The sequence below is a fragment of the Chenopodium album genome, chromosome 27 (genome assembly GCF_948465745.1).
Source record: "Chenopodium album chromosome 27, dcCheAlbu1.1, whole genome shotgun sequence".
NCBI classification, from domain to species: domain Eukaryota; kingdom Viridiplantae; phylum Streptophyta; class Magnoliopsida; order Caryophyllales; family Amaranthaceae; genus Chenopodium; species Chenopodium album.
In genome coordinates this window covers 26,346,410-26,365,268 of record NC_137860.1, presented here as the reverse complement: position 1 = coordinate 26,365,268, position 18,859 = coordinate 26,346,410, and the positions used below count along the sequence as shown (strand labels likewise).

The window sequence follows — 18,859 nt, the reverse complement described above, 5'->3', positions numbered from 1 at the left end:
CAGATGTGGGTGGAGATCAGGGGAGGTGGGTGGAGAAGGGAAAGCTTGAGTTTTATACCACCACGGCATTGTGGGCTTGAGAAAGGACAAAGAAGAGGAGGTCAACGGGGAAAAGAAGATTGAAGGTCGACGAGGAAAAGAAGATCGGCTTGAGAGATGGTGATTGTGATGATGGTGGTGGCAGTGGTGGCTATAATGATGGGAAGGAAGAAGAAAGAGGAAGAAGCAATTATTTACAATTGTGCCATTTGATTAACAAACGTTGTTACTCCAAATGAGTAACTGGGGCTAGCTCAATAAATACGAGGAAAAAACAGTATAAACTAGTAAACTACTATAATCAAAGGTAATAAACAAATAGTGAAAAAAAAGTCAAACATGTTCATTATATTGGAATGAAGGGAGTATTAGTTAAATTCCACGTTCACATATTCTAATCAAAATGTGGCATTTTTTTGAAATAGATAGTAATTTTATATGTTCCCTATTCCCAATTAAATATAATAATAAGTGGCATATTACTAACAGCTCTAGAATACATAACTTAAGGCTGGTAGAACTGTTTTAAAAATTCAAACGAATGAGCCCATATCAACGCATTAGCCGTTTAACTCATTTGGTGCATATATGCAAATAAATACACAACATTACAACATTACAACATTGCTGATTTGCTGATGTCAGCCATATTCAACACTTGAATTGAACAGGTTGAAACCCTTTCTGATTTCTGCAATGTATCCTCAATCAGCTTCCGATCAGATTCGACATACTTCGACCGGAATACAACCAATTCCTCCAAAGCTAATGCATGTGTAAGCAGAAACTGGATCAAACTTATTTCCCTTTGAACCCCACAATAATGCTTTATCACAATTCTTTTAAGATGATTTTTGCAACATGAAGGAATAACTGCTAGAGCGTTTCTACAAAATTCTCGTTCATCCAGATAGATAGGATGAATCCAAGTGCGAATGGTGCTACGAGGCTCAGTTAATCCCTGCAAATTAAGTACATGATAATCAAAGTAAAATTGTTACACTAGACAAAATACGCTCCACATTTGGAAAATTTTAATAACAAATACAGGAGATAAAATTACACCCTAACCTGTGGAAAGACCAGCGTTTCTAACACAGGAGAACAATTCTCATTTAGAAATGCTGGCAGCAATTTGTCCCAACAGTTAAAATCATAAAGCAGCTCTAGACATTTCATGTTATGAAAAACCGGCAGACGATCCTTTAAATCAACACGGCTTAAAAACTTCAACCAAAAGTTAACAAATAGCCATTCAATTTCACATTTATGATAAAAATAATAATAAAATATGAACAAGAAACCAAGACAAACCTTTACACAATTGGCGCCCAAAGTTAAATGCCGAAGATTAGACAAGACACTGATAAGGTTAAGCACTTGCACAAGGCAAACCTCAGATGGCCCAACCGTGCAAGTTCTAAGGTCGACATCTGCTTTAACAAGAGAATTCATGTTTGGGACAGAGTACTGTAATGTTAAATAATCAGTGTTGTTGAGATACTCCAAATTAGGAGTATTAATAGTAACAAATTTGTTATCAACATCATTATAATCATATCTATTCACAAATAAGCATAATTTCCGGTGAGAAGGGGAAGATATATTTATGAAATAGGCCTGGCTCCAAACCACATCCACCATGAGATCCTCAAGTATAGGACAAATAGAAACTAGCCTTGTCACAAAGCCTACCTCAGAAATGACAGGCACACGTAATTGGAGTCGCTTCAAGTTTGGAAGATGAAAGGATGACATGGTTGAAATTTGATCAAGACTAAGATTAACATCGAGCTTTAACACCTCTAGAGTTTGAAAAGTGAAAATTTCTAGGGGTATCAGACAATCGCCAGGTTTTTTCACCTGAATGCGAAGGTCAAGCTCTCTGAGGCCACAATGGGTTAATGGAAAAGAGATCCATGCATTGATTTGTGAGGCTTTCAAGTCCGGGCAGCAGTCTTTCTCACCTGGTAGATTACTTTCGCAATCTAAACAACATCTGCCCATGAAGTCTACACCCACTCCAAGTTTAAACCTGGTAAGATACTGAGACTTGTACGCAGACAGAGCACTATTAACTAAGGCAACAAAAGTGGGGAAACGTTGAATCGCAAAGGGTTTAGTCAAACAATGAGATATAGGTGAATCATCGAAGTCGATGCTCGTAATGAAAGGGAAAATAGAGCTCATCCTCTTGGACAAGATGCTAGTAACAGCAGCATCCTTGGTGGGAAGCAAAGACAGTATCCGAATCAACAATTCATCAGGTAAATTGGTGAACCTATCTAATACAATGTCGTCGCCGCAATTTAGATCATTCTGTAAGGTAGCAGTAGTACTACTACATGGTTTCAAACTCAAATCCATAGAGTATACAAGTTACACACAATTCCCAGATCTTGAATTAATTAATTCCCTGCTTCAATGAAGACAAGAATTTAACTTAACACAAGATATAAACTTTAATCTTACATTAAAGGGTAATAAATAGAATTCTGCAGTTCATCATTAACAAAATTAGACTCAATTATCAAATTGGCTCCAAAAATTAAATACTATCTGCATAAAATCATATCAACCAGATTATAACTTACATAAGAACATGAACAACACTGTAGCAACATAATCTATTGTTAAAATCTTCTATAAATTCAGTAACCTATAGTTCAATAATTCACATAAACCCTAGATTGTAAAATTGACATTCAATTATTTACAGAAAATTAAAAGAAAAGTTACCTTAGAAGGTGGTTCAGTGGAAGTGAGAAAGCTTGCTCTTCAATGGAGGAGAGAGATAGAGGAGCTTGTGAATGCCTAATCACAAACACAAGTGTTTCGTTTGATTCCTCCATTTTTTTCTCCTTTTTAAATTTCTTTTTTGGAAAATAAAACTTGATACTTTATTTTGCTTCTTCTACTATCTAATCCTTTAACGGTGAATAGTCCAATCGTTATTTACTACTTTACTTTTCTCCATTCGGATTATAATCATTTCGTTCTTTACTCCTCCATTTGGGGTCCTATTTTCTATTTCTGAGCCTATTTCACGTGAGCCATGTACAATGTACTATTCCAGTGTATATAGGCGCATAACGAGGAATTCTAGGACTTTAACTGTTAACAAGGGGTATAATCGTCCATTCAAATTTAATGTACTTTGAAAAAATAATGTTATAACACATGTTGGTATTTCATTATAGTTAGTATCACCATGATACCAACCACCTTATTCAATGATACCAATGAACATAAAATTGTTTTGTTAGTATTGATATAATTTGTTGTTGATATCATGTGAAATACCAACGTGTGCTGTTAGAGTCATAAATGACTATAACGGTTAGAGTCCAAGAATTCCTCGACGCATAACACATACGAAGTACTTCGTACTTGCTAGGCATGCAAATAGGAGGAATTCTAAGACTCTAAATATTAGAGTCATGTATGACTCTAATAGAGGTATTGTGGTAATTTTACTATACATCTCATTGCTAAAATTTAAAAAAAAAAAAAAAAAAAATGAAAAGCTAAGAAAAGGATGACAATGCAAGGACAACTCTATGATTATACGAAAAGGTGAAATGGACAGCTTTTCCCAGCTCCACCCCAAATTTTATTTTATTTTTTTTAAAAATTTATCAAATAGGAAATTCCTTGGTAGTGTTCTTTGTTCTCCATTTCCTCAAATGGAGTCCAAAGCATGCGTGGAGAATTGGCGCCAAAGTTTATTGTTTTTTTGGTGTTTAGAGAGCCACAAGAGCGGGGTGAGAATCGATCCTAGCGCCAAAGTTTATTGTAATTGGTATCTAAAAAGAATATCATCGACGACAAATAGAAAAAAAGAAATACCATCAAGAGCTTTTGGTATCTAAATCGATATAATCAAGAATTATTGGAGAATACCATCAACTCATCAAGGGTTGTTGGTATCTAAAAGAATACCATCAAGAACTTCGTTGTTCCATGATTTATATTATCCAACAAATCGAAATCAAAGTTATTATACTTGATATCTAAAAGAATACCATCAATGACAAATAGAAAAAAGGAATACTATCAAGGATTGTTGGAGAATACCATCAAGGGTTGTTGGTATCTTAAACAATACTATCAAGAATTGTTGGAAAATAGCATCAACTCATCAAGGGATGTTGGTATCTAAAAGAATACCATCAAGAAGTTTGTTGGCATCATAAAAAACACCATCAACAGCAAAAGATAAAACAAGAACATCACCAACGGTTTGTTCCCGCCATGTTTTGACGCCAAAATTTGTCACATGTTGAGAACTTCATATGAGAAAATAACAGAACAAAGAATTCAATTTGCCAGAATTTCTTTTTTGAGAACTCAACTTGGAGGTCGTATGCAACTTTATTTTCTACGGAGTAATAAAAAGTTCAAAATATTTTGACAACATATTTTTATCAATTTTCAAAGAACTTACAAAACATAATTATGTTTTATTAGTAATTTAATTGAAAAAATTGTGTATAAAAAAATCGTTCATCGCACGAGTTTCATATAATACCATATAATATATAAAAAAAAATCGAGGTTGCATCTATAGTGCTTTTGATGCTATAATTTTGGTATAAATAACAATATGAGGATTAATTTTTTTTTTTTTATTTTTTATAATTGGGGTCTAAATTTGCATTTAGCACAGAGTCTAAAATTTTTGAGACGACCTTGTATAAAAGGTTAATAATAATGAAAATCTACAGATGAAGACTAATCTAAAGTATTTTAAATGGCAACATGTGTTACAGAGTATATATATATTGATATGACGTATAGTCAAAATAAGCATAGAAACAGTGTAAAAGTCAAACCATTGTGATTATTATAAAACAATCAAACATAAGGATATTGTACAACTTAAAAAGTTTGAAGTATGTAGGAGTTATTTAAACAATTAAACGACTGAGCCGGTATCAACTCATTAACATATTATATACATATCATCTCATTGAGTCATTGGTGCATCCAACACTTGAATTGAACAGGCGACTGAGGCCCTTGGTAAATTCTGCAATGCATTCTCAAGCACCATCCAATCTGCCTCAGCATACGTCGCCCGGAATAGAACCAATTCCTCCAAAGCTAATGCATGTCTCAGCAGAAACTGGATCAAACATATTTCCCTTTCAATCCCACAATAATACTTTACCACAATTCTTTTAAGATGATTTCTGCAACATGAAGGAATAACTGCTGGTGCTTTACTAAAACCTCTCGTTCCAAATTTTGAAAGTTACGACCATTCAGATCAGGGGGATCAGAAACCAATCCCTACAAATCGAGTAGATGACAATCAATCAATCAATCAATCAATCAATCAAAGCCTTAATCCCAAAAGTGGGGTCGGCTAACATGAACCAAATTTGATTATTCCGTGTAGTCATCCACATAAATCTTTCTCCTCCATCCCTTACGATCCAAAACTTCATCCTCACGTAAATCCATGCACTTCATATCCTTCCTCACTCCTTCCAACCAAGTCATCTTTGGTCTCCCTCTTCCTCGTTTAATCCCTCCATGGTCCCACTCTTCCACTCTTCGCACCGGTGCACCCTCGGGTCTCCGTCTTACATGTCCAAACCAACGCAGACGATTTTCCCTTAATTTATCTACAATGCCCGCCACACCTACTTTCTTGCGAATAACCTCATTTCTGATTCTATCTCTTAAAGTGTTTCCACACATCCACCTTAACATGCGCATTTCCGTAACCTCCATCTTTTTAATATGCTCTTTCTTAGAAGCCCAACATTCTGTACCATAGAGCAACACTGGTCTTATGGCAGTCCTGTAGAATTTTCCCTTCAACTTTAAGGGAATGCTGCGGTCGCATAGCACTCCCGTGGCCGCTCTCCATTTAAGCCACCCTGACTTAATCCTGTGGGTCACGTCTTGATCAATGTCACCATTCTTCTGGATGATCGACCCTAGGTACTTAAAACATTCACTCATGGTCAAATCCTTTCCATCCAAACTCACCACTTCATTGTTTGTCCCCCTCTGAGTGCCAAAACGACATACCAAATATTCAGTCTTACTCCGACTTAGCTTAAACCCTCTAGATTCCAACCTTTGCCTCCATTGCTCCAACTTGACATTAACCCCATCCTTAGTCTCATCCACCGAGAGTAGATGACAATCAAAGTAAAATTTATTACTCCATAGATAAAACTCATTCAACATATGTAGAATATTAATACCAAAATTACCAATTTAAAGACAAATTGACACACTTACCCTTGGAAAGACGAGGGCTTCTAAGACAGGAGAACAATTCAGGAATGCTGGCACCAATTTATCCCAAGAGTTAAAGCGATAATTCAGCTCTAGACAATTCAAGTTATGAAAAACAGGCAGCTGATCCTTTAAGACGTTTAAGTCAACACGGCATAGATCCTTCAACCAAAATGTTAACAAGCGGCCATTCAATTTCACATTTTTAAATTATATAATATAAATCATTGAACAAGGAATTGAGACGAACCTGTGTGTAAGCGCCAGTCAAAGTTAAGTGCTGAACATTAAACAAGGGTCTAATAGAGGCAAACAATTGCGCAAGACAAAACTCATCTTGTTCCTCATACAAGCAATTTGCCAGGCAGACATCTGCTTTAACAAGGGAATTCATGTTTGGGACAGAATACTGTGATGCTAAAAAATCAGTGTACTTGAGATACTCCAAATTAGGAGTATTAATAAGCACAAATTTTTTATGAAATTCAAAATCATTATCTATATTCGCAAATAAGCTTAATATCCGAAGAGAAGGGGAAGATATATTTACGAAATAGCCATGTTCCCAATTGATATACACCATGAGATCTTCAAGTAAAGGACAACTGGAAACTAGCCTTGTCACAAATTCTACCTCGGAAATGAAAGCCACACGTAAGTGGAGTACTTTCAAGTGTGAAAGATGAAAGGATGTTAAGGTTGAAGTTCGATCAAGACCAAGGTTTGTATCAAGCTTCAACACCTCCAAAGTTTCATAAGTGAAAATTTCTAGGGGGAGCAAACAATCACCAGGGTCCTCCACCTGAATGCGTAGGTCAAGCTCTCTGAGGCCACAACGGGTCAATGGAAAAGCAATCCATGCATTAAATAGTGAGGGTTTCAAGTCCGGGCAGCAGTCGTTCTCACCTCCTGGTAGATTACATTCGCAATTACCACAAGATGTGGCCATGAAATCTTCACCCACTCCAAGTTTAAACTTAGTAAGATACTTAGACTGGTGAGTAGAGAGAACACTATCAACAAAGGCAACAAAAGTGGGGAAACGTTGGATTGCAAAGGGACGAATCAAACAATGACATATAGGTGATTTGTCAAAGTCGAGGCTCGTGATGAAAGGGAAAATAGAGCTCATCCTCTTGGACAAGATGCTAGTAACAGCAGCATCCTTGGTAGGAAGCAAAGACAGTATCCGAATCAACAATTCATCAGGTAAATTGGTGAACCTATCTAATACAATGTCATCGCCGCAATTTAGATCATTCTGTAAGGTAACAGTAGTACTCCTACATGATTTCAACCTCAAATCCATAGAGTATTCACACAATTGTGACAATTCCCAGATGCTGAATTAATAAATTCCCTGCTTCAAGAAAACAAGAATTAACCTTTATCTAACATACAATTTTGGATTTTGACTATCATCAACAAAATTAGACTCATTTATCAATTTGAGCTCCAAAAACTAATTAATCTCTGCATACAATTACTACGTATATCAAGTTATCAACCACATTATAACTTACATATGAACATGAACAACACTGTAGCAACATAATCGATTGTTATAATCTTCTATAAATTCAGCAATTATATCCTATAGTTCAATAATTCACCAGAAACCTAAATTGCGTAAACTCACAAATTAGATTAACTATAAACCCTAGATTGTAAAATTGACATTTAATGATTCACAGAAAATAAAGAAGAAAATTTACCTTAAAAGCTGGTTCAGTGGAAGGGAGAAAGCTTGAACTTCAATGGAGGAGAGAGATTGAGGAGCTTGTATTCGCCTAATCACAAACACAAGTGTTTCACTTGATTCCACCATTTTTTCCCTCTTTTATTTAATTTCTTTTCTGGAAAATAAAAGTTGATACTTTATTTCCCTTCTTCTTCTATCTAACCTTTAACGGTGAATAGTCCAAATGTCCAATCGTTATTCAATAGTTACTCCATTCGGATTATAATCATTTCGTTCTTTACTCCTGTATTTGGGCTTCTGTTTTCCATTTTGAGCCTATTTCATGTGAGCCATGTAAATTATTATTTTTATTTTTTTTTTATTTTTTTTTAATTTTTTTTTGTGTTCTACCCGATTTACCCTGTGGCTAATCTAGATTTGGAGATCAGTTCAGGGTAGTGAGCCATGTACACAGTACTCCCTCCGTTTTTAAATACTTGCTCCATTTCTCTATGCGCGGAGTTTTAGGAGAAATTGGAGAAATTAATGAAATATGGAAACAGTGGGGTTGGTGGAAGAATAAAATATGTAAAAGGCAAAAGTAGTGGAGAGAATTGGAGGAGAGAGAATATATGTTGGGTCCACTAGGTGAGAGAAATTAATTAGATATTGTAAGAGCTTTCCAAATAAGGAAACAGAGCATGTATTTGAAAACGGCCACAAATGGAAAGTGGAGCAAGTATTTAAAAATGGGAGGAGTACTACACTACGTTACATGGACTATTCATCCAACTGTCGTGTTCGTGTCGGATACTGTGTCAGACACCAACACTCATGGGACACACGATGATACGTCTCGGATCGTGCCCTACTATTATATGAATGTTTAACTTTTGTAAAAAGAGAAAATTTAAGTAAATAAATAAGGAATTGTTAAATAATATGGTCAATTTTATTTTTTAAATATACTATATGAAGGTTAATATCCCGTACCCGTGTCTCTTATTTTAAGATAGACGTTTTTCCGTATCCGTTTCATACTTGTATCCGTGTCAGTGCCGTTCTTGTGCAACCTACACTTCACTCTGATAAGGTGTTGGTTCACTTTGTTAGCTTCTTACTTCATCATAGAGGTTTGGGGTTTGTATTTTCCGAGGATCCAAGTGAGGGTTCTTAAGGTTATGGAATCCCTTACCATCTCATCTACTTTCAAGTATTTAACCTGCAAATATTTTTTTTAAAAAAAAAACAACAAAATTTGAGAGTAGATGTCTAATAATGCTCCTCCTTACTACTCTCTCTGTTCCATGATACTTGACACAATTTTCATTTAATACTTGACACATTATTGTAAATAGAATGGGATCACTAATAAAAAAATTATTTTCCCACATTTTTTTCTCTCCTCAACTACCCCACTTGTTGTTTTGTAATACTCCATCTATCCCTTAATACAAAGCTTCTTTCTAACATTTATTATTCACATAATAAAGAGAAAGAGACTTTTGATTTAGGGCGGAGGGAGTATAAAAATTCAAAAGTGAATCTTTTATACAATAAACAATTATTTTAAATAGACCAGTTGTAGTTTTATTAAACTATGTGTCCACCCCCTACATCCCAAGTATTATGGGACGGAGGGAGTATTAAAAGACAACTGTACATTGTACTACACATTACGTCAATTAAAACTGCTCTTTTATAGTAAATTGAAGTATTTTGTCTTTTTACTATTTATATACTAGTGCTTAATTACTTTGAAGTATTAGCGTGTTTTCTGTATGGTTGACCATACTGTGTAACCCCCTGATCGATCAATTAAGTAATTCCTAACCGAATAACCCTTAACCGATTAAGTGATCCCTAACTAAGTAATCCTTGACCAAGTAACCTCTGACTGACCAGACAACTTCTGACCAAGTAAACTCGACCACTTATTAAAATTTCTCTTCAGGAAATTATCCTTTCATGATCTTTTTTGTCGTTTATCAAACGAGCTTTCATCTAATTTCAAAAAAAGAAAAAGGAAAAACCTAGTATATACTCCGTAACCAATAACCCTCGCAAATATACTAATGATAGTAAAATGTCAATGCCAGCCTTATTTAATTATATGTGAAATGTCAACATTTCTTATTATTCTCTAATCTCAATTGGCTTGTGTACTGTAATGCAATTAGTATTTAATTAATTGAAGTCAACCTTATGCATCATATTTGCAAGTCAACACGCTCCTCCTCCATTGTTGTGCTATAAACTGTGGGTGGGAAATCGGCCGTCCACGCAACAACTAAATCTTTAGGATTACAACATAACGTTGTTTGGAATCTTAGTCATATAGTCAACATGTTAAATAATGTCATTCCAAAGTTTTTATTGAAATTGTTCCTATTCCTAATAAAATTCCCATGATTGATGTAACATAATGTTGTTAGTCTTATTACTTATCCTACAAAACGACATTATTTGGTACATGGTACAACCAGCACTATCTTTACATGGGTGCAGTGTAAGCGTATAATTATAAGCTGTGAAACCTTTGGCGAGGGTTAGCATAGATCTTTTCAATGTTATAAGAGCATTTGGGACGACAGTCATATATGATATGATGAGGCATACTAGTCATTCAACCACATATTGTACCTTCAACAATCTTTTTAAGTTATTCCTATCTATACAAGAATAAATAGTTGACTATTCATACCGAAGTTTGATTACATCTACCAGCTACTATCAATTATATTATTTGTTTGATTTATGATCATGAACACCTGATGATCAATCAAGTACTTCAAGTTGGCTTGGAGATTGATTCACTATATGTATAATTTAACATAGCTTCAAGAAAAATTATTTTAAATTAGAAAAAACAACTTATGAACACAATCAATGCTAATGGTCTTGGATAATTAGAGTATAATTTTAAATTTCACAAGTACTAGGACTAGTCAGTTGCATAGCTTTCAATAACCTTCTCAACAATCTCCCATCATTTGCAAACATATTCCTATAAATTTGACATCAATAAATATAGATTTGTTAGAAAATTGATAATTAATGATTTGATTAGTCTATAGAAAACCCATCTATAATTGTTAATTAAAGATTGATAAACAATAATCTGAAGCAACTACATTCTCACATCACATATTGAAAGGTAGTGTTTGACATAAACACTAGTGAAATGCTTATAAGAACTAATATATATAGCCACATAGGTCACCATATACGTCAATTTGTGAGTCACATCACCAATTAATAAGTATACCTAGAAATTAAATGTAATTATTAATATTAAAATTGCTATAATATTGACTAATACTTGTATATATAAACTAATGTTGATTACCGATTGATGATGCCTTGATTTAGTGGCAAATACCGATGACATGTTAAAGGTCACATGCTCGAATCTTCCTCCTCTATATATAATGCCCTTGTTACTCTTTTATACATTGAAAAAAAAGGTAATTTTATCAAGTGTATGTAAGATAACTTTCTCGTTTCTCAATATATATTTTATATCTATATCTATATATATATATATATATATATATATATATATATATATATATATATATATATATATATATATATATATATATATATATATATATAAATTATTAAAATTTTGATGTTTAAAATTGTACATATTGATTAATAACATAAAAGTCAAATCGCTAAAACTTTACAAAAACATACAAATGATAAATTACCTCAGTCTTTTTAGACCAAAAAAATAGACAACAAAAACAATTTAAAACAATTCCTTATAATTAACCATGTTCATTAAGGTCAAAGGGGTGAGCTTACAATAAAATAAACTTGATCAAGATACGATTATGGCAGGAATGACGTACCAAAAAGATTTGGTCCGCCGAAGTAAGGCAAGTCGCAAGTATTTAACTGAAAAATGCCACCCCTTTAATTCAATTCCAACTAAAATCACCCAAAATTTAATTTACATAGGACACCCCCTCTAGACTTGGTCCACCCCAAATTGACAACATTAATACTCCATTTTATAAACTGTCCCCTTTTTTGTGGGACCGTCCTTTCAATTGTAAGGATTTATTCATGTATGACTAATCACTATTATCTGTAGCTAATCTTAGGATAATGACAATTAGCTAATAATTAATTTGATTTTGTAGCCCCTTTTTGAAGTAGTCGGTTATCAAATTATTATCCCTAGTTATAGATTTTGATGTATGGGTCAATTTTGAGCTCTATATAAACCTAGCTCCTTCTCATTTAGTTGTTCATCAAATTAAAGCATTGTTAGTGATCATCACAACTTCAAAAGTAGCTTCATTAATCACTCATTTAGAGTAAGCTCTCTTCTTAATTATAATTTCTCTATTTTAATTTTCATTCATCTTATTTTGCTTCTACACAATGTCATTATTTTCAAGTACAATTATATATATGCATACTTATAATACGTGCATTACCTTTGTGTTCCCGTAAGTTACTTGTTTATATATATACTTTGTATGTAACATTCATCAATACATGCTGATTTCTTGGTAATGTAGGTTTCTTTAATTTGATTTGGTGGATAATTAATAGAGTGCTTAACTTAAAATACGTACATTACCTTTGCTTTTACATAAATTACATTTGTGAGGTCATCAAATGTATAGTTATTCGATAATTATCATATCGTATCAGCTAATGATTTGCTAATTAATAGAGTGATTAACTTTTAAATATGTACTTCCTTTTCATGTTGACATGTACAAGCAGCAAATATAGACCTAGGAGTGAGTCTACCTAATCTGAATATCCTGATGTGCCATATTATATACTCCTTATTATCAATTACAATTTGTTAATTAATATTGTGATTGGCTCTAATTTTATTTTGTGACATTGACATGCACTAGACTTGCTAGAGTAATCTGACCATTCACCAAATCTTGACGTGCCTATTTGTGTATTTTACTAATACTACTCAAATGCTTAATTAGTCATATAACAATATTATAATGAAGAAATTAAAATTTGATTAGCTACTCATAGTTCTTTAAGTAGTTTATTATATAAATTGATTGATAATCATATTGTTTAATCTCTAATTTAAAACCTTTGACTCCCTAATTAAGAAAAGTCTCCTTTGGGTAATAGTACACATTATGTTGATATTCATTTCACAATTCATTATTTCATAACTAGCTTAGTTAATTATGTAACACAATTATTCAAATTTTACTAATATTTCAACCTTTTGTAACAGATTAATTTCGGCAAAAACCATGGTTTCCAAAAGTCTGTCAAAGCTTCCTACAGTTAACCTTACGTTAAACTTGAGCCCTGGAACAAGTTCATGGACATCAACATGCAACAACATCAGGCAAGCACTCGAAGAATACGGTTGCTTTGTCGCAGTGTACGACAAGTTCACCCTAGACTTCCACAACAAGGTGGTTGACGTTATACAACCAATGTTTGACCTCCCTACGGAGGTTAAAGCTAGAAACTCCTCCGATCTTCCCTATCACGGGTATTATAAGCCTGGCAAGCCGATGCCACTCCTCGAAAGTCTAGGCATCGAGGATGCATCAATGCTTGACAAGATGCAAAGTTTCACTAACCTCTTGTGGCCTGCTGGAAACGATCAATTTTGGTAAGAACAATATTAAATCTAGGCTATTCTTGTGGTGTAAGGTATTCATTCCTTATTAAATTAAAAAAAAAAAAAAAAATTAACATGTAACGCCCTGGTCTCTTCACCTAATACTTTATTAATATTTTTTTGTTCTTATGTGACGAAACAGTGAAACTATACATCAATATGCAAAGAAAGTATCTGAGCTAGAACAATTGGTTATGAAGATGGTGTTTGAGATCTATGGTGTAGAGAAATACCTTGAGTCTCATCAAAACTCGACGACATACCTTTTACGGATAGCCAAATACAGGGTACCACAAGAGGATGAGCATAATCTAGGGGCAGTTGGTCATACAGACAAGAACTTTATAACTATACTTCATGAGAATGATGTCAATGGTTTGGAAGTTCAAACTAAAGATGGTGAATGGCTTAGTTTTGAGTCCTCACCTCAGTCTTTTGTTGTCATGGCAGGGGAACCTTTCTTGGTACGTCTTCTTATTTTTATTTTTTGTGGCATTTATGTCAAACTATTTATTAATTAAAGTCATTAATTAACACTACTCGTTTTTTTATACTTATTTTATCCGTATGTATAGATAAAACTGTTACGTAGTCCTAAACTGCTCACCATTAATATATCTGATTATTATGTTTTACATCGATCTTATATTATTTTTTATAGTACATGTATCTAAAGAGTACCAACTTAGGTTGTTTTTATTTATATTTTCCTTCAAAATTAATCTTTAGACAAGTCTAAGAATTAATAATTACAAAAGCATGCACAATCATTTTCATATAATATATGATGTGATGCCCTAACTCTAAAGCTTCAAATTAATATAGGCATGGAGCAATAACAGAATACATGCACCTCTACATCGCGTGATAATGAAGGGAGACAAGCCAAGATATTCATTTGCCTTATTTTCTACCACCAAAGACACCATTGAAACACCCAAGGAGTTGGTTGACGACGAGCATCCATTACAGTTTAAGCCATTCGATTACATGGGATTGCTTCGATTTTATACCGAAGATGTTAGTCGAATGGCTGTGTGTACCATCAAAGACTACTGTGGAGTCTAATAAACTACAATGGAGTTCTTTCTTTGTTATACTACCTCCGTTACACATTATTTGCAACGATTTGATATAAAGTAGAGAAGGAAAATGTCTAATCATTGCAAATAATATGTAACGGAGGTAGTATATGATCTGATTAGTGAACAAAGAAAATAATAAAAATAGGTGCAAGAATGATGTAATTACCTCAAAAAAAATTAAAAATTAGCCACTAAGTAATTTTAAAATGGTCATCTTCTAAGATCAAAGACTTTTCAAACTTTCCCTATTTTGCTAAAGACATGCAATGGACTTATAAATTATAAGAGGGTTGTTTTGAGAATGTAAACTCAAAGTTAGCTCCCAAAGCCATTAATTGTCTTAACTCATCTTATGTACGTACTGTATGTATAATTGACCACTTTTGTATGTATAATTTTAATATTTGAAAACTTTTACAAATTTGAGTTGTTGTCTTATCGATTAAATCATTGTATTCTCTGAAGAACATAAGATCCCATAAATATATATTGCACTTCAATTTGACGTTAAGCATACAATGTGTTGTTTTTATAAACTTTCAACTTGTTCATACTGCACTTAAACTAGAATCAAGGTTGTCCTATTGGTTGAAGGTCCGCCTTCCACCCATGTGAGAGGGGTTCAATTCTCACCCCAAGCAAGTTGGTTCGATCATCCCTAATTTCCCCCCTATTTAATTAACGACCCCGATAAATTAGTTTGTGTAGCTTCTCCTAGAGTAAAAAACCAAAAAAAATCCAACAACCTATCTACTGTGACACCAATTTTGGAGTAGAATCTAGCTACTAAGAATAATATTCTAGCATGTTGAAGCTAAGTTATAAGTCTAATTGCGGAAATAAAAGATTATACGAAAATTTTTGTTTAATTAAACATACTACGACACCAAAAAAAAAAACATATATTAGCCACCCAAATCTTTTGTGCTAGATCTTCACATGTGACAGAATCTTTACAATATCAAATTAAACAATAAGGTCATACACTTATACAGCTTATACTCGTATTATGAATTTATGATATGAACCGACATTAGTATATACTTCTATTACAACCATAGTTTCTTCATTAAAAATTACAAGTCTTCCTTCCTCCACAACAAAATATAAATTTTTTTTAAAAAAAATGAAGAAAAAAATACAGGCCTCCAGCTCGAAAAAAATGCTAAAAATAGAAATTTTATTCAGGTATTAAATATCAAAGCTTAAATTCAAACGTTATATTGAATAATAAATTTAGCTTTAATTTGGGGTTGGAAGAGAATCTTTACACAAGACTAGGAAAAAAAAATATAACATCCTGGATATAAATAAACAAACAAAGCAAAGAAATAATTGAAAAAACAAAGTATAGAATGAAAATACTAGTAAAGTCATTCATAATTTTATTAGTAATAATAAAGATGATTATGTACACTTCAGTATATATTAGGCTCAATATATAAGAATCAAGTTGCAAGAATATATATTTATGTATATATAAAAATATATAATTAGGGAGAATTAATAAAAACTACATAATTCATTAAATAATACTACAACAATAATATAAAGGCCATTTCTTGCCTGGCTTGACCCTGTGTGCCTTGATCATATATACACTTGTAATTGAGGGCATCAAATGAGGAGGAAGTCAACGCCGGGCGAAAGCCGAGAAGTGGAGTTTTGTAGTGGTTGAGTAGGTGGCGCCACAAAGATTGGCGGAGGTGGAGAGAAAGAGTGGTGTGAAAGACACAAGTAGCATTTTGGTGGTGGTTGATGATGATAATGTTATTTTTGGCTTTCTAGTTTTGGTGAAAGGTCCTGTTTAGTTGGACCTCTTTATATAATCTTAATGGTTTATTAATGTTAAATGTTTCCCGCTTCTATTTGAGGAATATTTGCACTTTTTCCTACTTTGTCCAATAACTAGCTTAGTCAAGCTTTGTCTAAATACTGTTATCACCTTTAGAGAATTTCGGTTGAGTGCACACATAATGAAAATATAATAAAATCTCCAAAAATAAAAGAGTAAAGGCCTGTTCACATTTACTGAACTGAGCTGAACTGAACTGAACTGATTGGAGCTGAATTGAACTAAAATGAATATTTTATGAGAGAGGGAAATTGAGAGCTGAACTAAACTGAACTGATTGGAGCCGAATTGAACTGAACTGATTAGAGTTGAACTGAAATAAAATTAAGTAAATGTGAACAGACCCTAAATGATTATTTTCGCCTACAAGAAAACCACTGATTTTGAATGTTTGTTGAATTCGATTTTAAGTGATAATTAGCAATTAATATTTAGCAATTACTAATCAAGAGTGCATTTTTTTTTACTTGATTATTATTTACATAAAGTTATTTAAGCTACATTTAACTTACTTTTTTTTTAAAAAAAAAACACATACATGTAACTTACTTCATTTATTCGTAAATTGAATTTGAATAGCTCTTATCAAAACTTATTGTTTCATAACCAATTTATCTAAAATTACTAATCCTTATCTAAACTTAGATATATTATTGTCTACTATGATAATTGAGCTAATTACTTCCTTTTAACAACTGATTCTAAGAAGATCGATTATAGTTAGTAGTAATAGTTTTATTTAAACCACCTACATATCATAGTTGGTTCCTAACAAAACATTATCACTACATAAAATAAATACTTAATCACCAAAATAATTCCTAAAATTTTATGTAATTAACTACCATCTTGATCGAAGGATCCACTCATCATCATACCACCGTAGAAAATGACTAATAACCTTAACATTTACAAAAACGCGATGAAAATATATTGGCGCAAATATTACTTTCTGTCGTGATGTTATTGGCCATGTACCACAAAACTTGCAAATTGTCAATATAGTCAGTTGAAGCATATGAAAATCTATCCTTCAAACTTATGTGGGTTCTATACTGTTGTCTTTCTTGTCAATTCCTAGTTACTTCACCAATATTCTGACATATTCATGCAAAATATACGTTTTATGAAACAAATTTGTGTGGAGATCCCACTTTGTTGTCACAAATTGATATAATAACGAATCTCCACACCCAACGGACCCATAAAACGTGTATGGGCATTGAAGTGTTAAGTTAAAAGTGAATAATACTTGTATGTACAAGTGCATTGTAACTTTTGTAAGTAATATTTCGTATGTGATAACGAGTCTCCACATCTAATGGACCCGTAAAACGTGTATGGGCATTAAAATGTTAGTAAGGTAAAGGTGAAGACTTGTATGTACATGTCTATAGTAAATTCTTCGTATATGATAACTAGTCTTTGCACCTAAAGGTCCCAAAAACGCGTATTGATAATATCGAAGTGTTAGTTGATAAAGGTGAAGACTGTAATGTATTGGTGTACTAATAAGTTTTTTCAATAGCCTGGTAAATAAGTAGTATCATTGTTGTTATTTAGGCTAACAACAAAACTTACAGTATACAATATACTTATACACCCATTGATGTAAAAAGTCTAAACATAATTAATAAGTACAATAGTTATGTTAAGGTTATGAAACCTTTTTGACAGTTACAGAGAGCGACAACATAAATGTTTGAATGAACCAACCTAATTGATCTCATCACGCAAATTAATCCTCATTGAATGCATAAAACCCAACCAAATTTGAAACAAACCAACCTGGTTATCATCACCATGTAAGGCTTTAACATAGTATTCACACTTGACTTGATGGGTTGACGATATTGACAATCGAGTCATTCAAAATGGGTGGGGTTAATATTTCAAGTACAGGTTAGTTTGTCAGGTCTATTTGTGAATAAATAAATCATACACACACTCACTCCTAACTTTAATAACAATCACGAATTTCACAAAGCATGTTACAGATACTATTCCATTTTTATTAGATTTACGATAAAATTTACATCACATTATCTGTTTGCTTTATTCTTCCATAATTATCGATCATATGAAACATAAAGAAACGGAGATAGTATCAATTAATGTTATGGCGAGACGGATTAATAGATAAAATTGTCCTCTTATAGAGAAAGCGACCTGAACAGCATAACACAAAAACTCTAGAAGTGGTGGAATAAGGGATCACAAAATCGACGACAAAAGGAATCAATACATAATGAAGCAAAGGACAAGGTGATATCTACTTCGGTATTGCGCACGTTATGGACCAA

General features: G+C 33.1%; 3 protein-coding genes across 4 annotated transcripts; 1 reads left to right on the top strand and 2 right to left on the bottom strand.

The window, feature by feature from the left end:
* Positions 1-499: 499 nt before the first annotated feature.
* Positions 500-3,052, bottom strand: LOC145620817 (F-box/LRR-repeat protein At4g14103-like). Of its 2 annotated transcripts, XM_081675534.1 has the most exons (4): positions 2,779-3,051; positions 1,354-2,455; positions 1,111-1,266; positions 500-1,000 (listed from the first exon to the last, which is right to left on the bottom strand). In XM_081675534.1, the coding sequence occupies exons 2-4, from the start codon at positions 2,404-2,406 to the stop codon at positions 656-658; spliced, it is 1,554 nt and encodes a 517-aa protein (XP_081531660.1). In that variant the 5' UTR covers positions 2,407-2,455; positions 2,779-3,051; the 3' UTR covers positions 500-655. The 2 variants fall into 2 exon arrangements, with proteins under 2 accessions (XP_081531660.1, XP_081531659.1); XM_081675533.1 differs by having other exon boundaries at positions 1,111-2,455; positions 2,779-3,052.
* A 1,820-nt stretch (positions 3,053-4,872) lies between these two features.
* On the bottom strand, positions 4,873-8,206 carry LOC145620884 (F-box/LRR-repeat protein At4g14103-like). Its single transcript, XM_081675607.1, has 4 exons — positions 8,013-8,206; positions 6,548-7,657; positions 6,301-6,459; positions 4,873-5,334 (listed from the first exon to the last, which is right to left on the bottom strand). The coding sequence occupies exons 2-4, from the start codon at positions 7,604-7,606 to the stop codon at positions 5,209-5,211; spliced, it is 1,344 nt and encodes a 447-aa protein (XP_081531733.1). The 5' UTR covers positions 7,607-7,657; positions 8,013-8,206; the 3' UTR covers positions 4,873-5,208.
* A 5,017-nt stretch (positions 8,207-13,223) lies between these two features.
* Positions 13,224-14,712, top strand: LOC145621373 (putative 2-oxoglutarate-dependent dioxygenase AOP1). Its single transcript, XM_081676104.1, has 3 exons — positions 13,224-13,607; positions 13,759-14,080; positions 14,442-14,712. The coding sequence occupies exons 1-3, from the start codon at positions 13,237-13,239 to the stop codon at positions 14,682-14,684; spliced, it is 936 nt and encodes a 311-aa protein (XP_081532230.1). The 5' UTR covers positions 13,224-13,236; the 3' UTR covers positions 14,685-14,712.
* The last annotated feature ends 4,147 nt before the right edge of the window (positions 14,713-18,859 follow it).